Raw genomic sequence first — 24,000 nt, 5'->3', positions numbered from 1 at the left:
GCCCAACAGAATCCTCTTCTGAGTTCTGTCGTCCTGATCTTTCATTGTCACCGTGGTGACGCCAACGCTAGCATTAACCTCCACACAGTGACCAGAATGACCTCCGACCTTTGGCCCCGTGCCGCCAGCCAGGATCTGGCTCCACGTGACAGATCAGATGTGACCGCGTGGGCGGGCGTGATGGAAATGAATGGCCCGCTGGAGCTGCCGCCTGGGCCCGGGTCGCAGAGCGGACCCCCTGGTGACCCGGGTTCTGTGACTGTGCCCCGCAGGAAGTGCCCGGACGGGTTTGAGTGCCTGAAGGCGGGAAGAAACCCAAACTACGGCTACACCAGCTTCGACACGTTCGGCTGGGCCTTCCTGTCCCTGTTCCGCCTGATGACCCAGGACTACTGGGAGAACCTCTACCACCAGGTGAGTGGGCTGCGCGGCAGTGCGCCGTCGGTTCAGCCCCCGCTCAGCTGCACCCTCCCTCCCTCAGACGCTGCGCTCGGCAGGGAAAACCTACATGGTCTTCTTCGTGGTGGTGATCTTCCTGGGCTCCTTCTACCTGGTCAACCTGATCCTGGCCGTGGTGGCGATGGCCTACGAGGAGCAGAACCAGGCTACCATCGCCGAGGCCTGTCAGAAGGAGCGCGAGTTCCAGCAGGCGGTGGAGCGGCTGAAGCGAGAGCAGCAGGTGAGGCGTCCCGCGCCGCTGCGGCCTCCTCCGTCCTCCTCCATCCTGCCTCCCTGACCACGTCTTCTGCTTCAGCTGGCGGCGCAGAAGGCTCTGGACTCGGACTCCATGATGTCGCCGGACCTTTCGCCCTACTGCCCGGCAGTGGGCAGCGCCGACCAGCGAAGACGCAGTCTGATGGGCGTGGCCGACTGTGAGGCCAACCTGTCCGAGGAGAGGCTCCTTCAGGTGGACCTGCTGGAGGCTGGGAAGCCGCTGCACCCGCTCCTGGCCCGCTCCTTCTCCTCCAGGACCCGCCGCAGCAGCCAGGTCTCCTCCATTTTCAACTTCCGGCTGAGGAGCAGCCGCGGCTCCGAGGCTGAGATGGCGGACGACGAGTTCAGCGTCCCGGGGGACGTGGTGGAGGCCGGCGGGAGCCGGACCTACAGCGGGGGCACGTTCGGCGGCATCCTGTCCCAGCCTTGGCTCAAACGAAGGCCCAGCACCTACAGCACGGCCAGCCGCAGCTCCCAGGTGGGTCACATGACCCGGGCTCCGGTGCGCGGGCTCCTCAGCTCAACTCCAGCTCTTCTCCTCAGGTCTTCTATCCTACGCTCAATGTGAATGGGAAACTCTTTGTCTCCATGGACCAGAATGGAGTTTCACCCCCACCGCTGCAGGGGGCGCTGGCTGCCTGCACCATGGAGAAGGTTAACGAAGAGAGCGTGAGTAAGGGCGTGTGCAACAGAGGGAGTGAGAGAGGTAGACGGTTTCTCAAGGTGAGAAAAGATTAAATGATTCAGATAACTAGAATCTTCTTTACTGTTGGTGATGAAGATGGTGATGAGGATGAAGGTGATGATGATGATGATGGTGATGATGATGATGATGATGGTGATGATGATGAAGATGAAGGTGATGAGGATGAAGATGGTGATGAAGGTGATGATGATTATGATGATGAAGGTGATGATGATGATGATGATGATGATGATGGTGATGATGATGATTATGATGATGAAGGTGATGATGATGGTGATGAAGATGGTGATGATGATGAAGATGGTGATGAGGATGAAGGTGATGATGGTAATGATGATGATGATGATGGTGATGATGATGATGATGATGGTGATGAAGATGATGAAGATGGTGATGATGATGAAGATGGTGATGAGGATGAAGGTGATGATGGTGATGATGATGATGGTGATGATGATGATGATGATGGTGATGAAGATGATGAAGATGGTGATGATGATGAAGATGGTGATGAGGATGAAGGTGATGATGGTGATGATGATGATGGTGATGATGGTAATGATGGTGATGATGATGGTGATGATGATGATGATGAGGATGGTGATGATGATGATGAAGGTGATTTGGCCAAATGTTATCAAAGGAAAGTGTTTCCCAAGTCCTCTCTCTCCCTCACACACACACACACACCTGAGAAGTTCCTGATGTTCTGACAGTGAGGGGGAGGGGCCTGTTGTGTTGCCGCGGAGGCGTCGCCATGGTTACCACATCAGCGTGTAGTAGCCAAATTAGCGGCTTATTCCTGATGTGTTTCCATGGAAACGCCAATCACACAGGAAGTGGGCAGCTGCCTCAACAGGCCACTTGTGATTGGACGATGAGTAACCAGGGAGCGTTACACAACGCGACTGACGCCAGCGAGCACAAGGCCTGTGTGTGAGTGTGTGAAGAGGGCCTGCTTCGTCCTCACTTGTGGGGACCATTTGGCTGGTCCTCACAAGGGTAAGCCTCAACTTGAGGTTTCAGACTTCAAAATTGCCGGCTGATGTGTGTGTGTGTGTGTGTGTGTGTGTTGATGGTCTCCATGAAGCGTGGTGAAAAAGTGGGAGCTTCCTGGGAAGTGACCTCTGACCCCCCACAGGTCCCCACCTCCACCACGGAGCTCAGCACCATGCTGCTCCCCCGCCCCTCCTCCGTCGGGGACTCGGAGCAGCGCGGGCGAGCGCTCAGCGCCGCCAGCTATCTCACCGACGCCATGGAAGGTGAGTGAGGCGCGAGGAGTGGCTCCGCAGCCCGGACTGACCCGTCTGGCCCTGGTGCCGCAGAACTGGAGGAGGCCCACAAGAGATGCCACCCCTGCTGGTACTCCTTCGCCCACCGCTACCTTGTGTGGGAGTGCGCCCCCTGGTGGCTGCAGCTGAAGCAGCTGGTGAAGATGATGGTGATGGATCCGTTCCTGGACTTGGCCATCACAGTCTGCATCGTCCTCAACACGCTCTTCATGGCCATGGAGCACTACCCCATGACGGACGAGTTCAACGGCATGTTGAGCATCGGCAACCAGGTAGGAGGGGCGTGCAGGGTGGAAACATGGAGGAGGAGGAGGATGAAGCGCACGGCAACAAACAACAAACACGTGGTTACATGACGTGCAGAAAGCCCAGTCATTGCGTTTAGTCCCACTGCTGGAGAGAAAATGGACTCTCTCTGGGTCAGACTCCACCACCTGGATAATGTGGCTAATAGCTGGACCAAGCTAGCGTGTAGCCAGTAGCTGGACCGAGCTAGCGTGTAGCCAGTAGCTGGACCGAGCTAGCGTGTAGCCAGTAGCTCCAACTACTGGAAGATGCTCACATGCATCTGACGACTGAGCTGGAGCGACTCGCTTCTCTGGACTGTCATGTGACCGTGCTCAGGCCCCAGCATAATCCCCCCCTCCCCAACCCCCAACCCCCAACACACACACACACACACTGGCACAGAAGTGCTGTGAAGACATCAGTCTGGATTAAAAGTTGAATCGAATGAAGCCACTGTGATTCACGCGAGAGGAAGTTTGAAGCTGCAGAACAGTCACCTGCTGTCTCAGCACACACGCGCGCACCTCTGTTTCTCTGTCCTTGTGGAGACCCCTCGTGGCCATCGCCCTTTCCCCAGCCTCTCCCCCTGAACCTCATGGCTCAGCTGCGCCAGGACTCTGGACCAGACCAGCTGAACCACTTGGAATGACTCAGTTTGACGTTGAGCCTTAACTTTGTGGGGACCGGCAAAAGGCAACTGTCCTCACAAGGAGGTGTGTTTCCAAGAATTAGGCCCGACAAGGATTGCAATACAAGTGCAAACACACACACACACTGGCTTTTTGTACCTGGCTGATCCTGCCTTGTGGGGACCAATTCTTGACAAAACACTGTCCCTATGGGGACATCCCCACAGGTCCAAGCCTCAATTTGAGGATGAAGACTTCAAAATAAGTGAGTGCTTATAATTAGGCTCCGGTCTGCTCCAGAGTCCTTGTGCAGAGGGTTCGGTTCAGGGGCAGGTCCTCACTCATTCCCATCAACAATATAAATCCCAGCTTCTGTGTGTGTGTGTGTGTGTGTGTGTGTGTGTGCGCGTGCGCCAGGTTTTTTCTGGGATCTTCACAGCTGAGATGGTTCTGAAGATCATCGCTCTGGACCCATACTACTACTTCCAGACTGGCTGGAACATCTTTGACAGCATCATTGTGTGTCTTAGTCTGATGGAACTGGGGCTGTCAGACGTGGAGGGACTCAGTGTGCTGCGCTCCTTCAGACTGGTGAGACTCCTTCAGACTGGTGAGACTCCTTCAGACTGGTGAGACTCCAGCAGACTGGTGAGACTCCTTCAGACTGGTGAGACTCCTTCAGACTGGTGAGACTCCAGCAGACTGGTGAGACTCCTTCAGACTGGTGATACTCCTTCAGACTGGTGAGACTCCTTCAGACTGGTGTGACTCCATCAGACTGGTGAGACTCCTTCAGACTGGTGAGACTCCATCAGACTGGTGAGACTCCTTCAGACTGATGAGACTCCTTCAGACTGGTGTGACTCCTTCAGACTGGTGAGACTCTTTCAGACTGGTGAGACTCCTTCAGACTGGTGAGACTCCTTCAGACTGGTGAGACTCCTTCAGACTGGTGAGGCCCTTTCAGACTGGTGAGACTCCATCAGACTGGTGAGACTCCTTCAGACTGGTGAGACTCCTTCAGACTGGTGAGACCCTTTCAGACTGGTGAGACTCCATCAGACTGGTGAGACTCCTTCAGACTGGTGAGGCCCTTTCAGACTGGTGAGACTCCTTCAGACTGGTGAGACCCTTTCAGACTGGTGAGACTCTTTCAGACTGGTGAGACTCCTTCAGACTGGTGAGGCCCTTTCAGACTGGTGAGACTCCTTCAGACTGGTGAGACCCTTTCAGACTGGTGAGACTCTTTCAGACTGGTGAGACTCTTTCAGACTGGTGAGACTCCTTCAGACTGGTGAGACTCCATCAGACTGGTGAGACTCTTTCAGACTGGTGAGACTCCTTCAGACTGGTGAGACTCCATCAGACTGGTGAGACTCCAGCAGACTGGTGAGACTCCATCAGACTGGTGAGACCCCATCAGACTGATGAGACTCCATCAGACTGGTGAGACTCCAGCAGACTGGTGAGACTACAGCAGACTGGTGAGACATGTGCGGCTGTCACGCTGCGACTCCAGGAGGTCTGGAACTGGACCGGGCTGATCGAACCTGTTGACTCGTGCGTCCCCCGCAGCTGCGAGTCTTCAAGCTGGCGCGCTCCTGGCCGACGCTCAACACACTCATCAAGATCATCGGGAACTCCATGGGTGCACTGGGGAACCTGACCCTGGTGCTCGCCATCATCGTCTTCATCTTCGCTGTGGTCGGCATGCAGCTGTTTGGGAAGAGCTACCAGGTGAGCCTTGACCTTCTGAGCCAGCGCTTTGGCCCCCAGCCCACGCCCTCTGCCGCCCCCCTGCAGGACTGTGTGTGTAAGATCTCGCGCGACTGCTTGCTCCCGCGCTGGCACATGAAGGACTTCTTCCACTCCTTCCTCATCGTGTTCCGGGTCCTGTGCGGCGAGTGGATCGAGACCATGTGGGACTGCATGGAGGTGGCGGGTCAGCCGCTCTGCATCCTGGTCTTCATGCTGGTCATGGTCATCGGAAACCTGGTGGTGAGTGGCTGCCTCATGGTTCCTTCTGTCCTTCCTGCTGAAATCAAACTCTTTGGTCACATGACTCGGACACGCTGATGTGCACTGACGAGTGTCACTCACGCGTCAGCGCCTCTGACAGCGCCGGTCAGTCTGTGTGCGTTGGACTGGTTTATCTGTCCTCGGGAGGACCCCACAAGGTCCAGGTGAGCCACGTGTTCAGCGGGAAGGGCCATGGCCAGGAGTGGTCCTCACAGGGACAGAGAGACAAGCATCTCTGTGGGTGTGATTCTCTGGGAAGCTCAGGTTGACCTTGACTCACTGTGTTTAGACTCGTGCAGAGCTGAGTGAGTGTGTGGCTTATTCTATCCTCGTGAGGACCAGCTGTGGGGGAAACACCTCCGTGTGGGGACCTTCTGCCGGACCCCACAAGGTCCAGCCAGAGTCCTGGGTCAGGGGGAGAGGTCCTCACAAGGACAGAGAGAGGCAGCCCTGTGTGTGTGTGTGTGTGTGTGAGCAGATGTTTAGCTGGCTGTTTCTGCTTGTGACAAACGAGCAGCGGAGCATGTTTTGCTGCATCATCATCACACACAGACACACACACGCACTCGTTGGTATTTGTCTCCTTGTTAGGACTTTGTTGAGACTGGGCTTGGCCCGGTGCTGGAGCGCGCACACACACACACACGTACGTACAGCCAGCCAGACAGACAGTGGTGCAGCAGAGCAGGTGTGTGTGGTCAGCAGGAAGGTCAGAGCTGGTCGATCGTGGATGGTTGACAGGAGGCTGGACACTGATCTGCTGCCACAACACACATGCGTATTGACCCACTGGCCTCCATGTCTCCCCCTGAACAGAACCTCTGGGTGTTACCTCAGTCTGTATCAGGTGCTGGCTGATCCCTTCTCAGCTGTCTGGATCTTCTACCTGGGACACTCTGACACTGCGCCTGTGTGTGTGTGTGTGTGTGCAGCTGCTGAACCTCTTCCTGGCTCTGCTGCTCAGCAGCTTCAGTTCAGACAATCTCTCAGCTCCAGATGACGACGGCGAGATGAACAACCTTCAGATCGCCATCCACCGCATCACGCGAGGCCTGGGCTGGTGCCGCCAGCAGGTGAGTGCCCCTCCCCCCCACTGACCTCATGATCACATGATTGGGTCACTCCCAAACTGGTGACCCCAGGTGAGGGGAGAAACCCAGCGGAGAGCTCCCTCTTCTGGCTCAGCTCTGATTGGACTCACCATGTGACTCACACTCCTCCTCCTCGGCTGAGGGCCCGGCGCCCCCCCTTCTGGCCCCAGGTCTTGTGGTCACTGGCGTTTCCTCTGTGGTCCTCAGGTGGTGGACTTCTTCAACGGGAACCTGAAGCGTCGTCGTCAGAAGAGGAAGCAAGCCAAGGTCATGATGAAGCTCAAACGTCTGAGCTCGGTGCGAGCCGAGGCCAACGGCGCTGTCATCGGTGCGGTGACATCATCATGCCGGCTGCTGCGTGCCGTCCAGGAGCTCACAGAGCTGCTGCTGGCTGCAGGTCGACAGGTGGAGAAGTACGTGGCTCCGCAGGACGACAGCTACATGACCAACCCCAACCTGACCATCAGCGTGCCCATCGCCCCCGGGGAGTCGGACGTGGAGTTCCCTGAGGAAGAGGAGGAGGAGGAGGAGGAGGAGGAGGAAGAGGAGGAGGAGGAGGGGGAGCGGGGCCGCAGATCTGAGGAGGAGGAGGAGGAGGAGGAGGAGCCTGAGGAGGTGAGGACAACACACCGCTGGAGCGTGTGTCCACGCTGAGAGGGAGCAGACAGCACCCACAGCCTCCCATCAGCTGGTGTGTGGGGACCAGCTCCGCCCTGCGGCCCAGACTCGCCGGCGCCACGCGCCAGCTGATGTTGTGGCTCAGCCTCTCCTGGCCACCACCCTTTCCCCAGCCTCGCCCCCTGGACACATGTTTGGAACTTTCGTCCTCAAATCGAGGCTTGGGAGGTGGGGTCTTTCCAACGATGACTCCCCACTTGGATTGATAATGTGGGGTCCAGCCAAATGGTCCCCACATTGGCATGAAGTCGGCGGGAGGATAGTGTTTTGGTCCCCACAAGTGAGGGTCCACCAGACGCAGACACACACACAGACAAACCTGGAGAGAGCCCCGAGGCTTGAGGCGCTGCTTTACAGCCATTCTCCCCTCACTTCATGGCCAGCTGTGTGTGTGTGTGTGTGTGTGTGTTTCTTCTGTCTCTTGCTGGGACGAACCCCGACTGAGCCAAACACACTTGTGTGAGAGTCATGTCACATCTTACAAACACGCTAATAAGTCCTTAAGGAGCCGAGTGTGTGTGTGTGTGTGTGTGTGTGTGTGTGTGCAGGGAGAGCGAGGAAAGCTCTTTCTGTTTCCTCCACGATTTCTTTCTAACGTGAAGTGACACATTTGTGTCGCTGTGTTTGTTTGCTTGGTTGTGCGTGTGAGAGTGGCAGAGCTTGTGCTCTTCTCCATACGTCTCGTGTGAGAGAACCTGGATTCCTCCACAAGTAAACCTTACCCCGCCGCCGCCGGTTCTCACCAGGCCCGGCCTCAGTTAGGGGTTGAAATGTCAAAATACCTGGGTTCGACTCTGCTCCAGAGTCCTGCTTCAGGTGAGCCGTGTGTTCAGGATGGTTAGGTTGAAGGGGAGAGGCTGGGGGAAGGGCGATGGTCAGGACAGCGAGACAGACGCGTGTCAGAGAGAGAGAGACCTGTGGACGTCAGGACATGCAGGTGTTTGTGGCCTTTGATATGGCTGTTGTGAAGAGCACCTGCAGGACTGTTTCTATCCCTGTGGGGTCATTGTGAGGACCTCTCCTGGCCGTCACCCTTTCCCCAGCCTCTCGTCCCGCAGCAGGTGGCTCATGCCTCTCGCGGCGGTCACGTGAGCCGCGGGCCCCGCAGCGTGACGTGTGAGGGCCTTTTGTGTTGGCGCCGTAATTACACGCAGCACAACTTCATCTGGACTTGATTGTGCCGTTAATCTTCCCGAACCTGCCGTCTGCAGAAGCGTTAATCCCGCGCTCGCCGCTGGCGCCGGCGACGCTCTGAAATATTTACATTCTGTCTCTGACGGCTTCCTGACGAGCGCAGAACCACAGGAAGTGAACAAACACCTGAGTCGTCCGACCACATTGCCGTGTGTGTCTGTCTTTGTGAGGACCCTCAGTTTGAAGGTTAAAGCCTCGACATAACTGCGTTGCACTTTGGTCCCGAGTCCTGGTCAAGCCATGGAGAGGTCCCCACAAAGACAGAGCTACAGGCGTGGGTGTGTGTATCCAGGTGACTTAACCTGAGTCAACAGCCACCTCATGAATACATTCAGCGTTTAGGAGCAGAAACGTCCGGCGTGACAAATGCTGCTCCTCGTATTCACACACACACACACCCAGTGGTGATGGTGGATGAATGTCCTAAACCTCAGCTAATCTCTGACACACACACACACACACACACAGTGACACACACACACACAGTGACACACACACACACAGTGACACACACACAGTGACACACACACACAGAGTGACACACACACACACACAGTGACACACACACACAGTGACACACACACACACAGTGACACACACACACAGAGTGACACACACACACACACAGTGACACACACACAGTGACACACACACACAGAGTGACACACACACAGTGACACACACACACAGTGACACACACACACACAGTGACACACACACACACACACACAGTGACACACACACAGTGACACACACACACACAGTGACACACACACACACACACACACAGTGACACACACACACACACACACACAGTGACACACACACACACAGTGACACACACACACACAGTGACACACACACACAGTGACACACACACAGTGACACACACACACACAGTGACACACACACACACACAGTGACACACACACACAGAGTGACACACACACACACGCAGTGACACACACACACGCCCTGCTGCGTCATGTGTCTGTGATTCGGGGAGTGAAGCATCCCTCAGCAGAAAACTCTGCATCTCTCTTTGTCGCCTGAACTCCCATGATGCTCAGCAAACCAGCATCTTTGAAGTCAGTGGTGATGAAGGTTGGGTGGTGGGGACGGGGAGCGGGGGGGCTGTTGGGGGCTTTCCTAATGTTGCTTTGTATCCGAGAGCGAACAGACGGCTGTTTTCCAGTTTATGGGCAAGTTTGAAAGAGGCTTTTTGACTCTGCCAGAATTTAGATGATGAGACGCACACACACACACTCTCACACACACACACACACTCACACACACACACACACACACTCACACACACTCACACACACTCACACACACACACACACACTCACACACACACACTCACACACACTCACACGCACTCACACACACACTCACACACACTCTCACACACACTCACACACACACACACACACACACACACTCACACACACACTCACACACACTCACACACTCACACACACACACACACACCCACTCACACACACACACACACTCACACACACTCACACACTCACACACACACAATCTCCCTCACACACACTGTCTCTCACACACGCACTTTCCCTCACACACACTCACACACAGACACACACTGTCTTTCAGGGCACTGCTCCTGACAGCGCCATCTAGCTGCAGCCTGATGAGTCCAGCGAGTGCTTTGCAAAGTTGCGCGGCGGCCGGCTGTCCGTGCTCTGCTCTGATTGGTGGCTCTCCCCAGCAGGAGGAGGACGTCAGCCTGTCGGAGGGCAGCACGGTGGACCTGAGGAAGGCGGGCGAGGAGGAGGACGAGGACGAGGAGCTGGCGGAGGAGGCCCTGGACCCTGAGAACTGCTTCCCCGACAGTAAGGGCCACCACAGTCAGCTCGCGGCCAGGTGTCTGCGCTTCACATTTGTCGCCGACGTTAGCAGCGTGCCGGGCCGCCGCACGCCTCCTGGCCCAGAACTCTCACGGGCTGATGGATGGCACTGTAGCGGCGGGCCAGGTGAGCCTGACTCAGCACCTTCGCCACATTCGTCTTGAGAGCCCCCCGACGTGGAGGGAGGTGGGAATCTCTGTCCAGGACCCTTGCGCCCGCAGCTGCTCGGATCTGCCGCCGGTCATGTGACCGCTGACGCAGGAGCCCGAGCCGCGCTGGTCCCCTTTAATGAGGATGGACGGGTCACCTTCAGCTCAGCGTGTGTGTGTGTGTCACTGTGTGTGTGTGAGTGTGTCACTGTGTGTGTGTGCGGGGGTTCCTCGCCGGTGGTGCCCCCAAACTTTCAGAGGCGAGTCAAGGATGGTGGTTTGACCCGGCGGCCAGGTCAGGAGGTCGCAGTGGGGAGGTCATGTGATGGCCGGCGCTCTGGCTCAGCTCGTTCACAGCAGATGTTGAATTAGTGTCGAGTCATTTGCAAGATGGATGTTTCCAGCTGAGTCAGCCACTCGCTTTCTTCACCAGCTGCTCTGCTTCGGGCCCGACTGCAGGGGAACCCGGGCCCCCGCAGGGGTTGAGGCTCACATGTGCACCATGCAAATGTCGCCCTCCTTTTATCTGGGCCTCAGAGACTGACATGTCACCTTTGACCTTTGTGTGTCTCTGGCACACGGTAACTAATCCAGATGTGACAGGAGTGAAAGAAGTTGTGACGCTAACCTCAGAGAATGAGCTCAGTCTGGAAGTGTCACTGGATCACCGCAGGTGTGTGTGTGTGTGTGTGTGTGTGTGTGTGTGTGTGTGTGTGTGGAGGTCCTCAGATTTCCCGCCTCATTACTCGTCTAAATGCCGGCTCATTGGTTAATGTGGTGATGCTGCAGGGACACGGCTGTGTGTCACTGTGTGTGTGTGTGAGTGTGTCACTGTGTGTCACTGTGTGTGTGTGTGTGAGTGTTATTGTGTGTCACTGTGTGTGTGAGTGTGTGTTATTGTGTGTCACTGTGTGAGTGTGTCACTGTGTGTCACTGTGTGTGTGAGTGTGTGTTATTGTGTGTCACTGTGTGAGTGTGTCACTGTGTGTCACTGTGTGTGTGTGAGTGTGTGTTATTGTGTGTCACTGTGTGAGTGTGTCACTGTGTGTCACTGTGTGTGTGTGAGTGTGTGTTATTTTGTGTCACTGTGTGTGTGAGTGTGTGTTACTGTGTGTGTGTGAGTGTGTCACTGTGTGTGTGTGTGTTACTGTGTGTTACTGTGTGTGTGTGTCACTGTGTGTTACTGTGTGTGTGTGTTATTTTGTGTCACTGTGTGTGTGAGTGTGTGTTACTGTGTGTGTGAGTGTGTCACTGTGTGTCACTGTGTGTGTGTGAGAGTGTGTTATTTTGTGTCACTGTGTGTCACTGTGTGTCACTGTGTGTGTGAGTGTGTGTTATTGTGTGTCACTGTGTGTGTGAGTGTGTGTCACTGTGTGTGTGTGAGTGTGTCACTGTGTGTCACTGTGTGTGTGTTATTGTGTGTTACTGTGTGTGTGTCACTGTGTGTGTGTGAGTGTGTGTTACTGTGTGTGTGTGAGTGTGTCACTGTGTGTGTGTGTGTGTGTCACTGTGTGTGTGTGAGTGTGTCACTGTGTGTCACTGTGTGTCACTGTGTGTGTGTGTCACTGTGTGTGTGTGTGAGTGTGTCACTGTGTGTGTGTGAGTGTGTGTTACTGTGTGTGTGTGAGTGTGTCACTGTGTGAGTGTGTCACTGTGCGTCACTGTGTCACTGTGTGTGTGTGTGAGTGTGTCACTGTGTGTGTGTGTGAGTGTGTGTTACTGTGTGTTACTGTGTGTGTGTGTGTCACTGTGTGTGTGTGAGTGTGTGTTACTGTGTGTTACTGTGTGTGTGTGTCACTGTGTGTATGTGAGTGTGTCACTGTGTGTCACTGTGTGTGTGAGTGTGTTACTGTGTGTTACTGTGTGTGTGTGAGTGTGTCACTGTGTGTGAGTGTGTTACTGTGTGTGAGTGTGTCACTGTGTGTGTGTGAGTGTGTCACTGTGTGTGTGTGAGTGTGTCACTGTGTGAGTGTGTCACTGTGTGAGTGTGTCACTGTGTGTGAGTGTGTCACTGTGTGTGTGTGAGTGTGTCACTGTGTGAGTGTGTTAATGTGTGTGTGAGTGTGTTAATGTGTGTGTGTGAGTGTGTCACTGTGTGTGTATTAATGTGTGTGTGTGAGTGTGTCACTGTGTGTGAGTGTGTCACTGTGTGTGAGTGTGTTACTGTTTGTCACTGTGTGTGAGTGTGTCACTGTGTGTGAGTGTGTTACTGTGTGTGTGTGAGTGTGTCACTGTGTGTGTGAGTGAGTCACTGTGTGTGTGAGTGAGTCACTGTGTGTGTGAGTGTGTCACTGTGTGTGAGTGTGTTACTGTTTGTCACTGTGTGTGAGTGTGTCACTGTGTGTGAGTGTGTTACTGTTTGTCACTGTGTGTGAGTGTGTCACTGTGCGTGAGTGTGTTACTGTGTGTGTGAGTGTGTTAATGTGTGTGTGTGTGAGTGTGTCACTGTGTGTGAGTGTGTCACTGTGTGTGCATTAATGTGTGTGTGTGAGTGTGTCACTGTGTGTGAGTGTGTCACTGTGTGTGTGAGTGAGTCACTGTGTGTGAGTGTGTCACTGTGTGTGAGTGTGTTACTGTTTGTCACTGTGTGTGAGTGTGTCACTGTGTGTGAGTGTGTCACTGTGTGTGTGAGTGTGTCACTGTGTGTCACTGTGTGTGTAGTGTGTCACTGTGTGTGAGTTTGTTAATGTGTGTGTGAGTGTGTCACTGTGTGTGTGAGTGTGTTAATGTGTGTGTGTGAGTGTGTCACTGTGTGTGTGAGTGTGTTAATGTGTGTGTGTGTGTGAGTGTGTCACTGTGTGTGTGAGTGTGTTAATGTGTGTGTGTGAGTGTGTTAATGTGTGTGTGTGTGAGTGTGTCACTGTGTGTGTGAGTGTGTTAATGTGTGTGTGTCAGTGTGTTAATGTGTGTGTGTGTGTGTGAGTGTGTCACTGTGTGTGTGAGTGTGTTAATGTGTGTGTGAGTGTGAGTGTGTCACTGTGTGTGTGAGTGAGTCACTGTGTGTGTGAGTGAGTCACTGTGTGTGTGAGTGTGTCACTGTGTGTGAGTGTTACTGTTTGTCACTGTGTGTGAGTGTGTCACTGTGTGTGAGTGTGTTACTGTTTGTCACTGTGTGTGAGTGTGTTACTGTGTGTGTGAGTGTGTTAATGTGTGTGTGTGTGAGTGTGTCACTGTGTGTGAGTGTGTCACTGTGTGTGTATTAATGTGTGTGTGTGAGTGTGTCACTGTGTGTGAGTGTGTCACTGTGTGTGAGTGTGTTACTGTTTGTTACTGTGTGTGAGTGTGTCACTGTGTGTGAGTGTGTCACTTTGTGTGAGTGTGTTACTGTGTGTGTGTGAGTGTGTCACTGTGTGTGTGAGTGAGTCACTGTGTGTGAGTGTGTCACTGTGTGTGAGTGTGTCACTGTGTGTGAGTGTGTTACTGTGTGTGAGTGTGTCACTGTGTGTGTGAGTGTGTCACTGTGTGTGTGAGTGAGTCACTGTGTGTCACTGTGTGTGTAGTGTGTCACTGTGTGTGAGTTTGTTAATGTGTGTGTGAGTGTGTCACTGTGTGTGTGAGTGTGTTAATGTGTGTGTGTGAGTGTGTCACTGTGTGTGTGAGTGTGTTAATGTGTGTGTGAGTGTGTCACTGTGTGTGTGAGTGTGTTAATGTGTGTGTGTGAGTGTGTTAATGTGTGTGTGTGTGAGTGTGTCACTGTGTGTGTGAGTGTGTTAATGTGTGTGTGTGAGTGTGTTAATGTGTGTGTGTGTGTGAGTGTGTCACTGTGTGTGTGAGTGTGTTAATGTGTGTGTGTGAGTGTGTTAATGTGTGTGTGTGTGTGAGTGTGTCACTGTGTGTGAGTGTGTTAATGTGTGTGTGAGTGTGTTAATGTGTGTGTGTGAGTGTGTCACTGTGTGTGAGTGTGTCACTGTGTGTGAGTGTGTCACTGTGTGTGTGAGTGTGTTAATGTGTGTGTGTGTGAGTGTGTCACTGTGTGTGTGAGTGTGTTAATGTGTGTGTGTGAGTGTGTCACTGTGTGTGTGAGTGTGTCACTGTGTGTGAGTGTGTCACTGTGTGTGAGTGTGTCACTGTGTGTGTGAGTGTGTTAATGTGTGTGTGTGAGTGTGTCACTGTGTGTGTGAGTGTGTTAATGTGTGTGTGTGAGTGTGTCACTGTGTGTGTGAGTGTGTTAATGTGTGTGTGTGAGTGTGTCACTGTGTGTGAGTGTGTCACTGTGTGTGTGAGTGTGTCACTGTGTGTGAGTGTGTTGGAGCCAAATGTCTGGTGATGTCACGGTGCGTTCAGGGCCCCTGGGATTTCCTGTCGTTCCCTGCCCATCGAACGGGACTAGTCTTCCCATGAAGTGTCGGGTTGCGGGTCACATGACGTTGCTGGGTTACAGCGCAGGCCGTTAGTCACTGTGGCGACGGCTAACCAGCGCCGTGATGACGGTTCAGACGGCGGGGTCTGAGCTGCCACCGCGGCCGGCAGACGTGAGTCCTCGCTCCTCTCCTCCTTCCTGATAAAGTCAGAGTCGGCTGTGCACTCGGGGTGAGGGAGGCCCGGGGGGCGGAGCCAGTGCACAGGCAGGTGGCGTCTCTGACCGCGTGCCGTGTGTCAGTGTGTGTCTCCAGGTTCGGCTGCTGCGACGTGGACACGTCGGCTGGACTCGGTCAGATCTGGTGGCGAGTGCGGAAAACGTGCTACCAGATTGTGGAGCACAGCTGGTTCGAGACCTTCATCATCTTCATGATCCTGCTCAGCTCCGGAGCGCTGGTCAGGCTCCGCCTCTTCCATGGCCCCTGCGGCACGTGCTCCGCGGCTCACGCTCTCTGTCGGCCCCCGCAGGCCTTCGAGGACATCTACATCGAGCAGAGGCCGGTGATCAAGGTGGTGCTGGAGTTCGCCGACAAGATCTTCACCTACGTCTTCATCCTGGAGATGCTGCTCAAGTGGCTGGCCTACGGCTTCAAGAAGTACTTCACCAACTACTGGTGCTGGCTGGACTTCCTCATCGTGGACGTGAGTGTGTGTGTGCGTGCGTGCGTGCGGGCGCCCGCGCCTCACCGCCCGTCCTGCCTCTGAGCTGCAGGTGTCGCTGGTGAGTCTGGTGGCCAACACGCTGGGCTACTCTGACTTGGCTGCCATCAAGTCCCTGCGGACCCTGCGGGCGCTGCGGCCCCTGCGGGCGCTCTCCAGGTTCGAAGGCATGCGGGTAAGTAGCGGCTCCTCGCAGGCCTCTTCCACCACACCTGGCTTCCCGGGGCGCCGGCCTGTCGGCCACTGGGCCTGATGCAGTTCCGCTGTGCTCCACCAGGTGGTGGTGAACGCTCTGATCGGGGCCATCCCCTCCATCATGAACGTGCTGCTGGTCTGCCTCATCTTCTGGCTCATCTTCAGCATCATGGGCGTCAACCTGTTCGCCGGCAAGTTCGGCCGCTGCGTCAACCGCACGGGCCACGTCTACGACGCCGCCGCCATCAACAACAGGTCCCAGTGCGAAGCGCTCAACGACACCTCGCTGTACTACTGGACCAAGGTCAAGGTCAACTTCGACAACGTGGGCGCCGGATACCTGGCTCTGCTGCAGGTGGTGAGTGGACGTGGCGCGTGCACACTCACGCACAGTGACACGCACGCACGCACACACACACTCACACGCGCACGCACGCACATGTGCATGGCACTGTGGAGAGTGTGTGTGTGTGTGCGTGCAAGTGTGCGAGCGTGCGTGTGTGTTGGGGAGCGGCAGCTCAGGCCATCTGAACCCTTGATTGACAGACAGACACAGATGAAGGGATGATGTATATTCTGGGATGTGAGGATGTGGCTGTGCGCTTGAGCCGGTCGCCGTGACGATGATGCGCTCAGCATCAGCAGCTGTCACTCAGCAGCATCAAGACGAGGCGGCGATGAGAGTGGCAGGTCAAAGAGTGAGAAAACAAGTTTGTGCCGCCTCACTTCCTGCTGCGCCGGGCCACGCCCACAGCCCCATCACTCACCTTCTCACACCACCAACTCTGTTGTCTCCATGAGCACCAGACGCTCCTCTGCCACCTGCCTCATGTGTCCTGTCTGGTTGTGTTTGAAGGCCACGTTCAAGGGATGGATGGAGATCATGTACGCAGCCGTGGACTCCAGAGCGGTGAGACACACACACACACTCACACACAGGTCTGTGCTTCTGTCCCTGAACCAGACTGGAACGATGAACATGATGATGGTGATGAAGATGATGAAGATGAAGATGATGGTGATGATGATGATGGTGATGATGATGAAGATGATGATGATGATGGTGATGGTGATGATGATGATGATGATGATGATGATGATGATGATGGTGATGATGGTGATGACGGTGATGATGATGATGGTGATGATGATGATGGTGATGATGATGATGATGATGGTGATGACGGTGATGATGATGATGGTGATGATGATGATGGTGATGATGATGATGATGATGATGAAGGTGATGATGATGGTGATGGTGATGATGATGATGATGATGGTGATGATGAAGGTGATGATGATGATGATGATGAAGGTAATGATGATGATGATGGTGATGATGAAGGTGATGATGATGATGATGAGGATGGTGATGATGATGATGATGATGATGAAGGTGATGATGATGATGGTGATGATGATGATGGTGATGATGATGGTGATGGTGATGATGATGATGAAGGTGATGATGATGGTGATGATGATGATGATGATGATGAAGGTGATGATGATGAAGATGAGGATGATGATGATGATGATGAAGATGGTGATGGTGATGATGATGATGATGGTGATGATGATGATGGTGATGATGATGATGGTGATGATGATGATGGTGATGATGAGGATGGTGATGATGATGATGATGATGATGAAGGTGATGATGATGATGGTGATGATGATGATGGTGATGATGATGATGATGGTGATGGTGATGATGATGATGAAGGTGATGATGATGGTGATGATGATGATGATGATGATGATGATGAAGGTGATGATGATGAAGATGGTGATGGTGATGATGATGATGATGGTGATGATGATGATGGTGATGATGATGATGGTGATGATGATGATGAAGGTGATGATGATGGTGATGATGATGATGATGATGATGATGATGAAGGTGATGATGATGAAGATGAGGATGATGATGATGATGATGAAGATGGTGATGGTGATGATGATGATGATGGTGATGATGATGATGGTGATGATGATGATGGTGATGATGATGATGGTGATGATGATGATGGTGATGATGGTGTGTGTGTGGCAGGTGGAGGAGCAGCCCATCAAGGAGATCAACCTTTACATGTACCTCTACTTTGTCATCTTCATCATCTTCGGCTCCTTCTTCACCCTCAACCTCTTCATCGGAGTCATCATTGACAACTTCAACCAGCAGAAGAGAAAGATAAGTCCCTGCCCCCACCCCCCCACCCCACCCCCCCCGACCCTCCCCCCAGGAGATAATAACGGTGTGTGTGTGTGTGTGTGTGTGTTTACTTGGGGGGGCAGGACATCTTCATGACGGAGGAGCAGAAGAAGTACTACAACGCCATGAAGAAGCTGGGCTCCAAGAAGCCACAGAAGCCCATCCCCCGGCCGCTGGTGAGGCCCCGCCCACGGCCCGGCTGCGGCCTCTGGGAGGCGCTGACGCTGTGTGTGTGTGTGCGTGTGTGCGTGTGTGTGTGTGTGTTGTGGCGGCAGAACCGGGTCCAGGGCTTCTTCTTCGACCTGGCCGGCAAGCAGGCCTTCGACATCATCATCATGGTGCTGATCCTGCTCAACATGATCACCATGATGGTGGAGACGGACGAGCAGCCGCCGCAGATGGAGCAGATCCTCAACAACGTCAACCTGGGCTTCATCGTGGTCTTCACCGCCGAGTGCATGGTCAAGATCCTGGCGCTGCGCTGCTACTTCTTCACCGTGGGCTGGAACATCTTCGACTTCGTGGTGGTGATCCTCTCCATCGTGGGTGAGGCTGCGGCGCCCCCTGTCTGCCTCCCCCAGAGAGAGAGAGAGAGTGTTGCTGTCTTCATCTCAGACCACATGGTCAGAATGTCTGGCACTTATCTGTCAACCAAGTCACCCGCGGCCTTGATGCCCCCCTCCCCCACCCGCCAAGGTCCGGTGTGCTCTGCTCCTGTGACACACACACACGTGTGCGCAGGAGGAGAGGATGAAACATGAGCGCTGACAAGTGAATTACCTGCTCCGCGTGCGTGTGGGGGAGGTGGGGGGGGGGTGAAGGTGACAGCAGCCATCAGAGCTGCTGCTCCCTGGAGACACATCAACCACGATTGAGCCGTTACATCATCATCAGCTGCTGCTGTGCGACGCGTGTGACCTGTGTGACGTGTGTGTGTGCGACGCGTGTGACCTGTGTGACGTGTGTGTGTGCGACGCGTGTGACCTGTGTGACGTGTGCGAGTGACCTGTGTGACCTGTGTGACCTGTGTGACCTGTGTGACGTGTGTGTGTGCGACGCGTGTGACCTGTGTGACGTGTGTGTGTGCGACGCGTGTGACCTGTGTGACGTGTGCGAGTGACCTGTGTGACCTGTGTGACCTGTGTGACGTGTGTGTGTGCGACGCGTGTGACCTGTGTGACGTGTGTGTGTGCGACGCATGTGACCTGTGTGACGTGTATGTGTGCGACGCGTGTGACCTGTGTGACGTGTGTGTGTGCGACGCGTGTGACCTGTGTGACGTGTATGTGTGCGACGCGTGTGACCTGTGTGACGTGTGTGTGTGCGACGCGTGTGACGTGTGTGTGTGCGACGCGTGTGACCTGTGTGACGTGTGCGAGTGACCTGTGTGACCTGTGTGACCTGTGTGACGTGTGTGCGTGCGACGTGTGCGAGTGACATGTGTGACGTGTGCGTGCGATGCGTGTGACCTGTGTGACATGTGTGACCTGTGTGACCTGTGTGACTTGTGTGACATGTGTGCGTGCGACATGTGTGCGTGTGCGTGTGACGTGTGTGCGTGTGACCTGTGTGACCTGTGTGCGTGCGATGCGAGCGACCTGTGTGACCTGTGACGCGTGCGACGCGTGTGCGTGTGATGTGTGTGCGAGTGACGTGTCTGCGTGCAACGTGTGTGCGTGTGACCTGTGTGTGTGCGTGACGCGTGTGACCTGTGTGTGTGTGACGTGTGTGACCTGTGTGACCTGTGTGTGTGCGTGACGTGTGTGACCTGTGTGCGTGCGATGCGTGTGACCTGTGTGACATGTGCGACCTGTGACGCGTGCGACACGTGTGCGTGTGACCTGTGTGACATGTTTGCGTGCGATGCGTGCGACCTGTGTGACCTGTGTGACCTGTGCGACCTGTGTGCGTGCGACACGTGTGCGTGTGACCTGTGTGACATGTGCGACCTGCGTGCGTGCGACACGTGTGCGTGTGACCTGTGTGACATGTGCGACCTGTGCGACCTGTGCGACCTGTGTGCGTGCGACACGTGTGCGTGTGACCTGTGTGACATGTGTGCGTGCGATGCGTGTGATCTGTGTGACCTCTTTGACCTGTGCGACCTGTGTGTATGTGACCTGTGTGACCTGTGCGACCTGCGTGCGTGCCAGCTGACCGTCTGGGCCGCTCCGTGTCCCCGCAGGCATCGTGCTGGCCGACATCATCGAGAAGTACTTTGTGTCGCCCACGCTGTTCCGCGTGATCCGCCTGGCCCGGATCGGCCGCATCCTGCGTCTGATCCGCGGCGCCAAGGGCATCCGCACGCTGCTCTTCGCCCTCATGATGTCGCTGCCGGCGCTCTTCAACATCGGCCTGCTGCTCTTCCTGGTCATGTTCATCTACGCCATCTTCGGCATGGCCAACTTCGCCTACGTCAAGCGGCAGGCCGGCATCGACGACATGTTCAACTTCGAGACCTTCGGCAACAGCATGATCTGCCTGTTCCAGATCACCACCTCGGCCGGCTGGGACGCTCTGCTCAGCCCCATCCTCAACACGGCGCCGGAGGAGTGCGACGCCCACGCGCCGCACACCGGCACCGGCGTGCGCGGCAACTGCGGCAACCCCTCGGTGGGCATCGCCTTCTTCGTCACCTACATCATCATCTCCTTCCTCATCGTGGTCAACATGTACATCGCCATCATCCTGGAGAACTTCAGCGTGGCCACGGAGGAGAGCACCGAGCCGCTGAGCGAGGACGACTTCGAGATGTTCTACGAGGTCTGGGAGAAGTTCGACCCCGAAGCCACGCAGTTCATCGAGTACGCCAAGCTGTCCGACTTCGCCGACTCGCTGTCGGAGCCGCTGCGCATCGGCAAGCCCAACAAGATCAAGCTGATCTCCATGGACCTGCCCATGGTGAGCGGCGACAAGATCCACTGCCTGGACATCCTCTTCGCCTTCACCAAGCGGGTGCTGGGCGAGTCGGGCGAGATGGACGCGCTCAAGCAGCAGATGGAGGAGAAGTTCATGATGGCCAACCCCTCCAAGATCTCCTACGAGCCCATCACCACCACTCTGCGCCGCAAGCAGGAGGACGTGTCCGCCGTGGTCATCCAGCGCTGCTACCGCCGCCACCTGGTGCGCCGGCAGGTCAGGGCCGCCTCCTACATGTACCGCCAGATCACCACGCCGCGCCACGCGCCGCCCGCCGAGGACCCGCCCGAGAAAGAGGGTCTGATCGCCGCCATGATGCGGGAGAACTACGGCTCGGGCCGCTCCCAGAGCGCCTCGCCGCCCTCCTACGACAGCGTGACCCGAGCCACGTCCCACGTCTCGCACACGCCGGCGCCGCCCGGCCGGCAGGAGTCGTCCGACCCTTAGCACATGCAAAAAAGAAACCACACGGAAAAAGAGGTCTTTTGTTTCCTGAATGTAGCCGCGGCGAGGACGCCACTACCGTGCAAGCTCTTCAGCCAACATTGCCCAAAACCTCGCTGGGCTTCGGGACGTCTGGACGAGGACCTCCTCCCTCCACATGTTAGCCCAGGTTAGCTAGCCGCGCCGGCGGGAAGCCCACGTGTTTGCTAGTCCCTCTGACTTTGATGTCTTTCCGTAGCGGGAACCGTTACGGCGCTTTTTTGATACTTTGTAGAGGAAGCTCCAGCAGAGTCGTGACCTTGAAGGCGAGACACAAGGACGAGAGGACGCCACCTTGTTCTGTCCAGCGATGTTTGCACTTCTGACTTGACGACTTGAAGGTTTCCGTTGTGTCGGCAGAACGCAACGGTCCCGTGAGTGTCTCCCACACAACGCCCCCGCTCGCACCCGTCCACACTCTGGCCGCCGCCTTTCCTTGTTTTACGCACGCAAAGTGGCGAGAAGCTGCAGCAGGAGAATCGGCGACTTCCCGGTCAGCGCCGCCTGGAGAGGGCGCCTGAGAGCAAGCTCCTTGACTGATTTGTTGCTGGGATGCCGCTCGCTGGCGCCGCGCGCTCTCTCTGCCCCTCTCTCTTTTGCACAGAACACAAACGCGTCCAGCAATAACGGTGGGCTCCAACACGGCGGAGTGCAGGTCGAGCTGAAGGGCTGATTCCGTAGCAATAGACCGCGAGTGTGCCTGCGCACGCTCACGCCCCCAGACAAGTGCTATTATCCTGCCACGCCCCCGTCGCCGCCTGATGACGTCACAACCTTCCGCTCCTTTTTTTACTGTTCGTAGGTTGAGAAATGGTATGTTTTTAATCTGACGTTCATCCAGCAGCATTTCAGGCTCCTCCAACAGGAGCAGCAGGTTCACGTGGACCGTGGTGCCGAGTCGCTCCATGTTGTTGGATTCCAGAAGAAAAACACATTATCACATTTAAAAAACACACACACACATATATATTGTCATAAGTGAAGAAAACCTTAGCCACGCGATACAACCGCGGACCAGTAAACAGCAGTTGGTAAAACATGCACCATTTCCGGTTCCGACAGCGGAACGTCCGGCGGTGTGTTGTGACATCAACACCCCGCGACCCCCCCCCCCCCCCCCCCCCCTCCACGTGTGTGTGACGTCAGCCGCTGCGTCACGACGACAGCTTTGTTGACTGGAGACCTCGGTCCCCACACGACAGAAGGTCTCGGCCAGTGTTGGTCCAGTCGCCGCGGGGCCCGTGCGCGACTCACGTTCACCCCACCAGAAACGCAACAGGTGTCACGCGCCACGTCACTGGACTCCGGGCCTGCGGCTCCCACGGTGGCGTGAGGGTTTAGATGCAGTAATACACAGATGTTAACACCTTATATCAGGTTTTTAGGACTTTGAATTGGCAACTTTATAGAACTTTGCAATTTCATGTCGGAATATAAAAGGAGAAATAAAGTATAAAAAAATCCAAGCTGCTGAGTCTGCACTTTCCTCCGAGCGCGCGCGCGCCTGCGTTATCAGGGAGCGTCAGCCGCGCGCGGCTCTTTGTCTCGCGGGTCACTTCAGCTCTGTGAAAACTCTTTTGTTCTGAAATAGAAACTTTTGTTGCAGAACTGACGGAAAGACCTATGTGTGTGTGTGTGTGTGTGGGACTGGTTTAGCTGGACTTGTGGGGACCCTTTGGTGGAACCCCACAAATCCAAGCCTCAATTCGACGGGGTTCCAGTCTGGTTCAGGGGAGAGGCTGATGGCCAGGAGAGGTCCTCACGAGGAGACAGATGATGAAGGGCCTCAGACTGGTCACCGTGCAGCCACCAGGGGGCGATGTTGTGTGGCGAGACACCAAGCAGAAGCAGTCCGGTCAAAACAAAAGACTTTATTTCAACAAAACGTTTTAAAAATCAGCTGCAGGAAAATACAGTGCAACTCGGTCGCCGTGGCGACAGCGAGCGAACAGAGCATCTTCAAGTCTCAGTGCAGAATCGTTGTCTCCCAAAACCCGTCCAGCCGGAACGCAGGGCTGCATCATCGGGTCAAAGGTCGAGGTCTGATGACATCACAGCTCCAGAAACACTTGTGACGTTCAGAAAATATTGGTGTTTACAATCCCGGCTGAACGGTAAACACAAACAAGCTCCAGTGTGTGTGTGTGTGTGTGTGTGTGTGTGGACAGTTTTGGGCGGCGCCACCTCCTGGCTGTTCTCCACACAAGACTCTCCTCCTGCGCGGCGGCGTCACTCGTCCGACCCGGCAGAGCGTTTCTGGTTCCGCTTGCGAGGAGATCGCCGTGGCGACGCCTTGTCTGTGGGTGGGCGAGTGACAGAGAAAGAGAGAGAGAGAGAGACCTGATCAGAAGGACGTGGGCTCCGGTCTCAGACGGGAACCTGAGCTTCGGGCCGCAGCACCAGAAACCACCACTAGATGTCAGTGTGGAGAGGGAGAAAGCGCGTCTCACCTCGACGACTCTGCACTGAAGCGGCAGAAGAGGTGGAGGTCAAAGGTCACAGTCGAGTGTCGCAGGAGAA

At 55.2% G+C, this 24,000-nt stretch overlaps 1 protein-coding gene across 8 annotated transcripts in view; it reads left to right on the top strand.

Moving 5' to 3' along the window:
* Nucleotides 1–22,917, top strand: part of LOC128755482 (sodium channel protein type 4 subunit alpha-like) — a 45,102-nt gene extending 22,185 nt beyond the window's left edge. For 5 of the 8 annotated variants that reach the window (XM_053859072.1, XM_053859071.1, XM_053859073.1 and 2 more), the window contains 21 exons: nt 273–414; nt 482–679; nt 755–1,192; nt 1,258–1,383; nt 2,562–2,682; nt 2,746–2,984; nt 4,047–4,220; nt 5,205–5,627; nt 6,581–6,721; nt 6,947–7,067; nt 7,137–7,354; nt 10,353–10,476; nt 15,241–15,395; nt 15,468–15,641; nt 15,712–15,834; nt 15,937–16,212; nt 16,711–16,764; nt 17,920–18,057; nt 18,150–18,254; nt 18,354–18,624; nt 20,264–22,917. In XM_053859072.1, the coding sequence (XP_053715047.1) occupies nt 273–414; nt 482–679; nt 755–1,192; nt 1,258–1,383; nt 2,562–2,682; nt 2,746–2,984; nt 4,047–4,220; nt 5,205–5,627; nt 6,581–6,721; nt 6,947–7,067; nt 7,137–7,354; nt 10,353–10,476; nt 15,241–15,395; nt 15,468–15,641; nt 15,712–15,834; nt 15,937–16,212; nt 16,711–16,764; nt 17,920–18,057; nt 18,150–18,254; nt 18,354–18,624; nt 20,264–21,444 (4,942 nt within the window). In that variant the 3' untranslated portion in view covers nt 21,445–22,917. The remainder of the gene's footprint in view (nt 1–272; nt 415–481; nt 680–754; nt 1,193–1,257; nt 1,384–2,561; nt 2,683–2,745; nt 2,985–4,046; nt 4,221–5,204; nt 5,628–6,580; nt 6,722–6,946; nt 7,068–7,136; nt 7,355–10,352; nt 10,477–15,240; nt 15,396–15,467; nt 15,642–15,711; nt 15,835–15,936; nt 16,213–16,710; nt 16,765–17,919; nt 18,058–18,149; nt 18,255–18,353; nt 18,625–20,263) is intronic. The other 3 variants (XR_008414128.1, XM_053859070.1, XM_053859069.1) reach the window with 3 other exon arrangements.
* Nucleotides 22,918–24,000: the final 1,083 nt, after the last annotated feature.

This window comes from Synchiropus splendidus, chromosome 3 (assembly GCF_027744825.2).
Source record: "Synchiropus splendidus isolate RoL2022-P1 chromosome 3, RoL_Sspl_1.0, whole genome shotgun sequence".
NCBI classification, from domain to species: domain Eukaryota; kingdom Metazoa; phylum Chordata; class Actinopteri; order Syngnathiformes; family Callionymidae; genus Synchiropus; species Synchiropus splendidus.
This window is presented reverse-complemented; position numbering and strand designations above follow the sequence as displayed.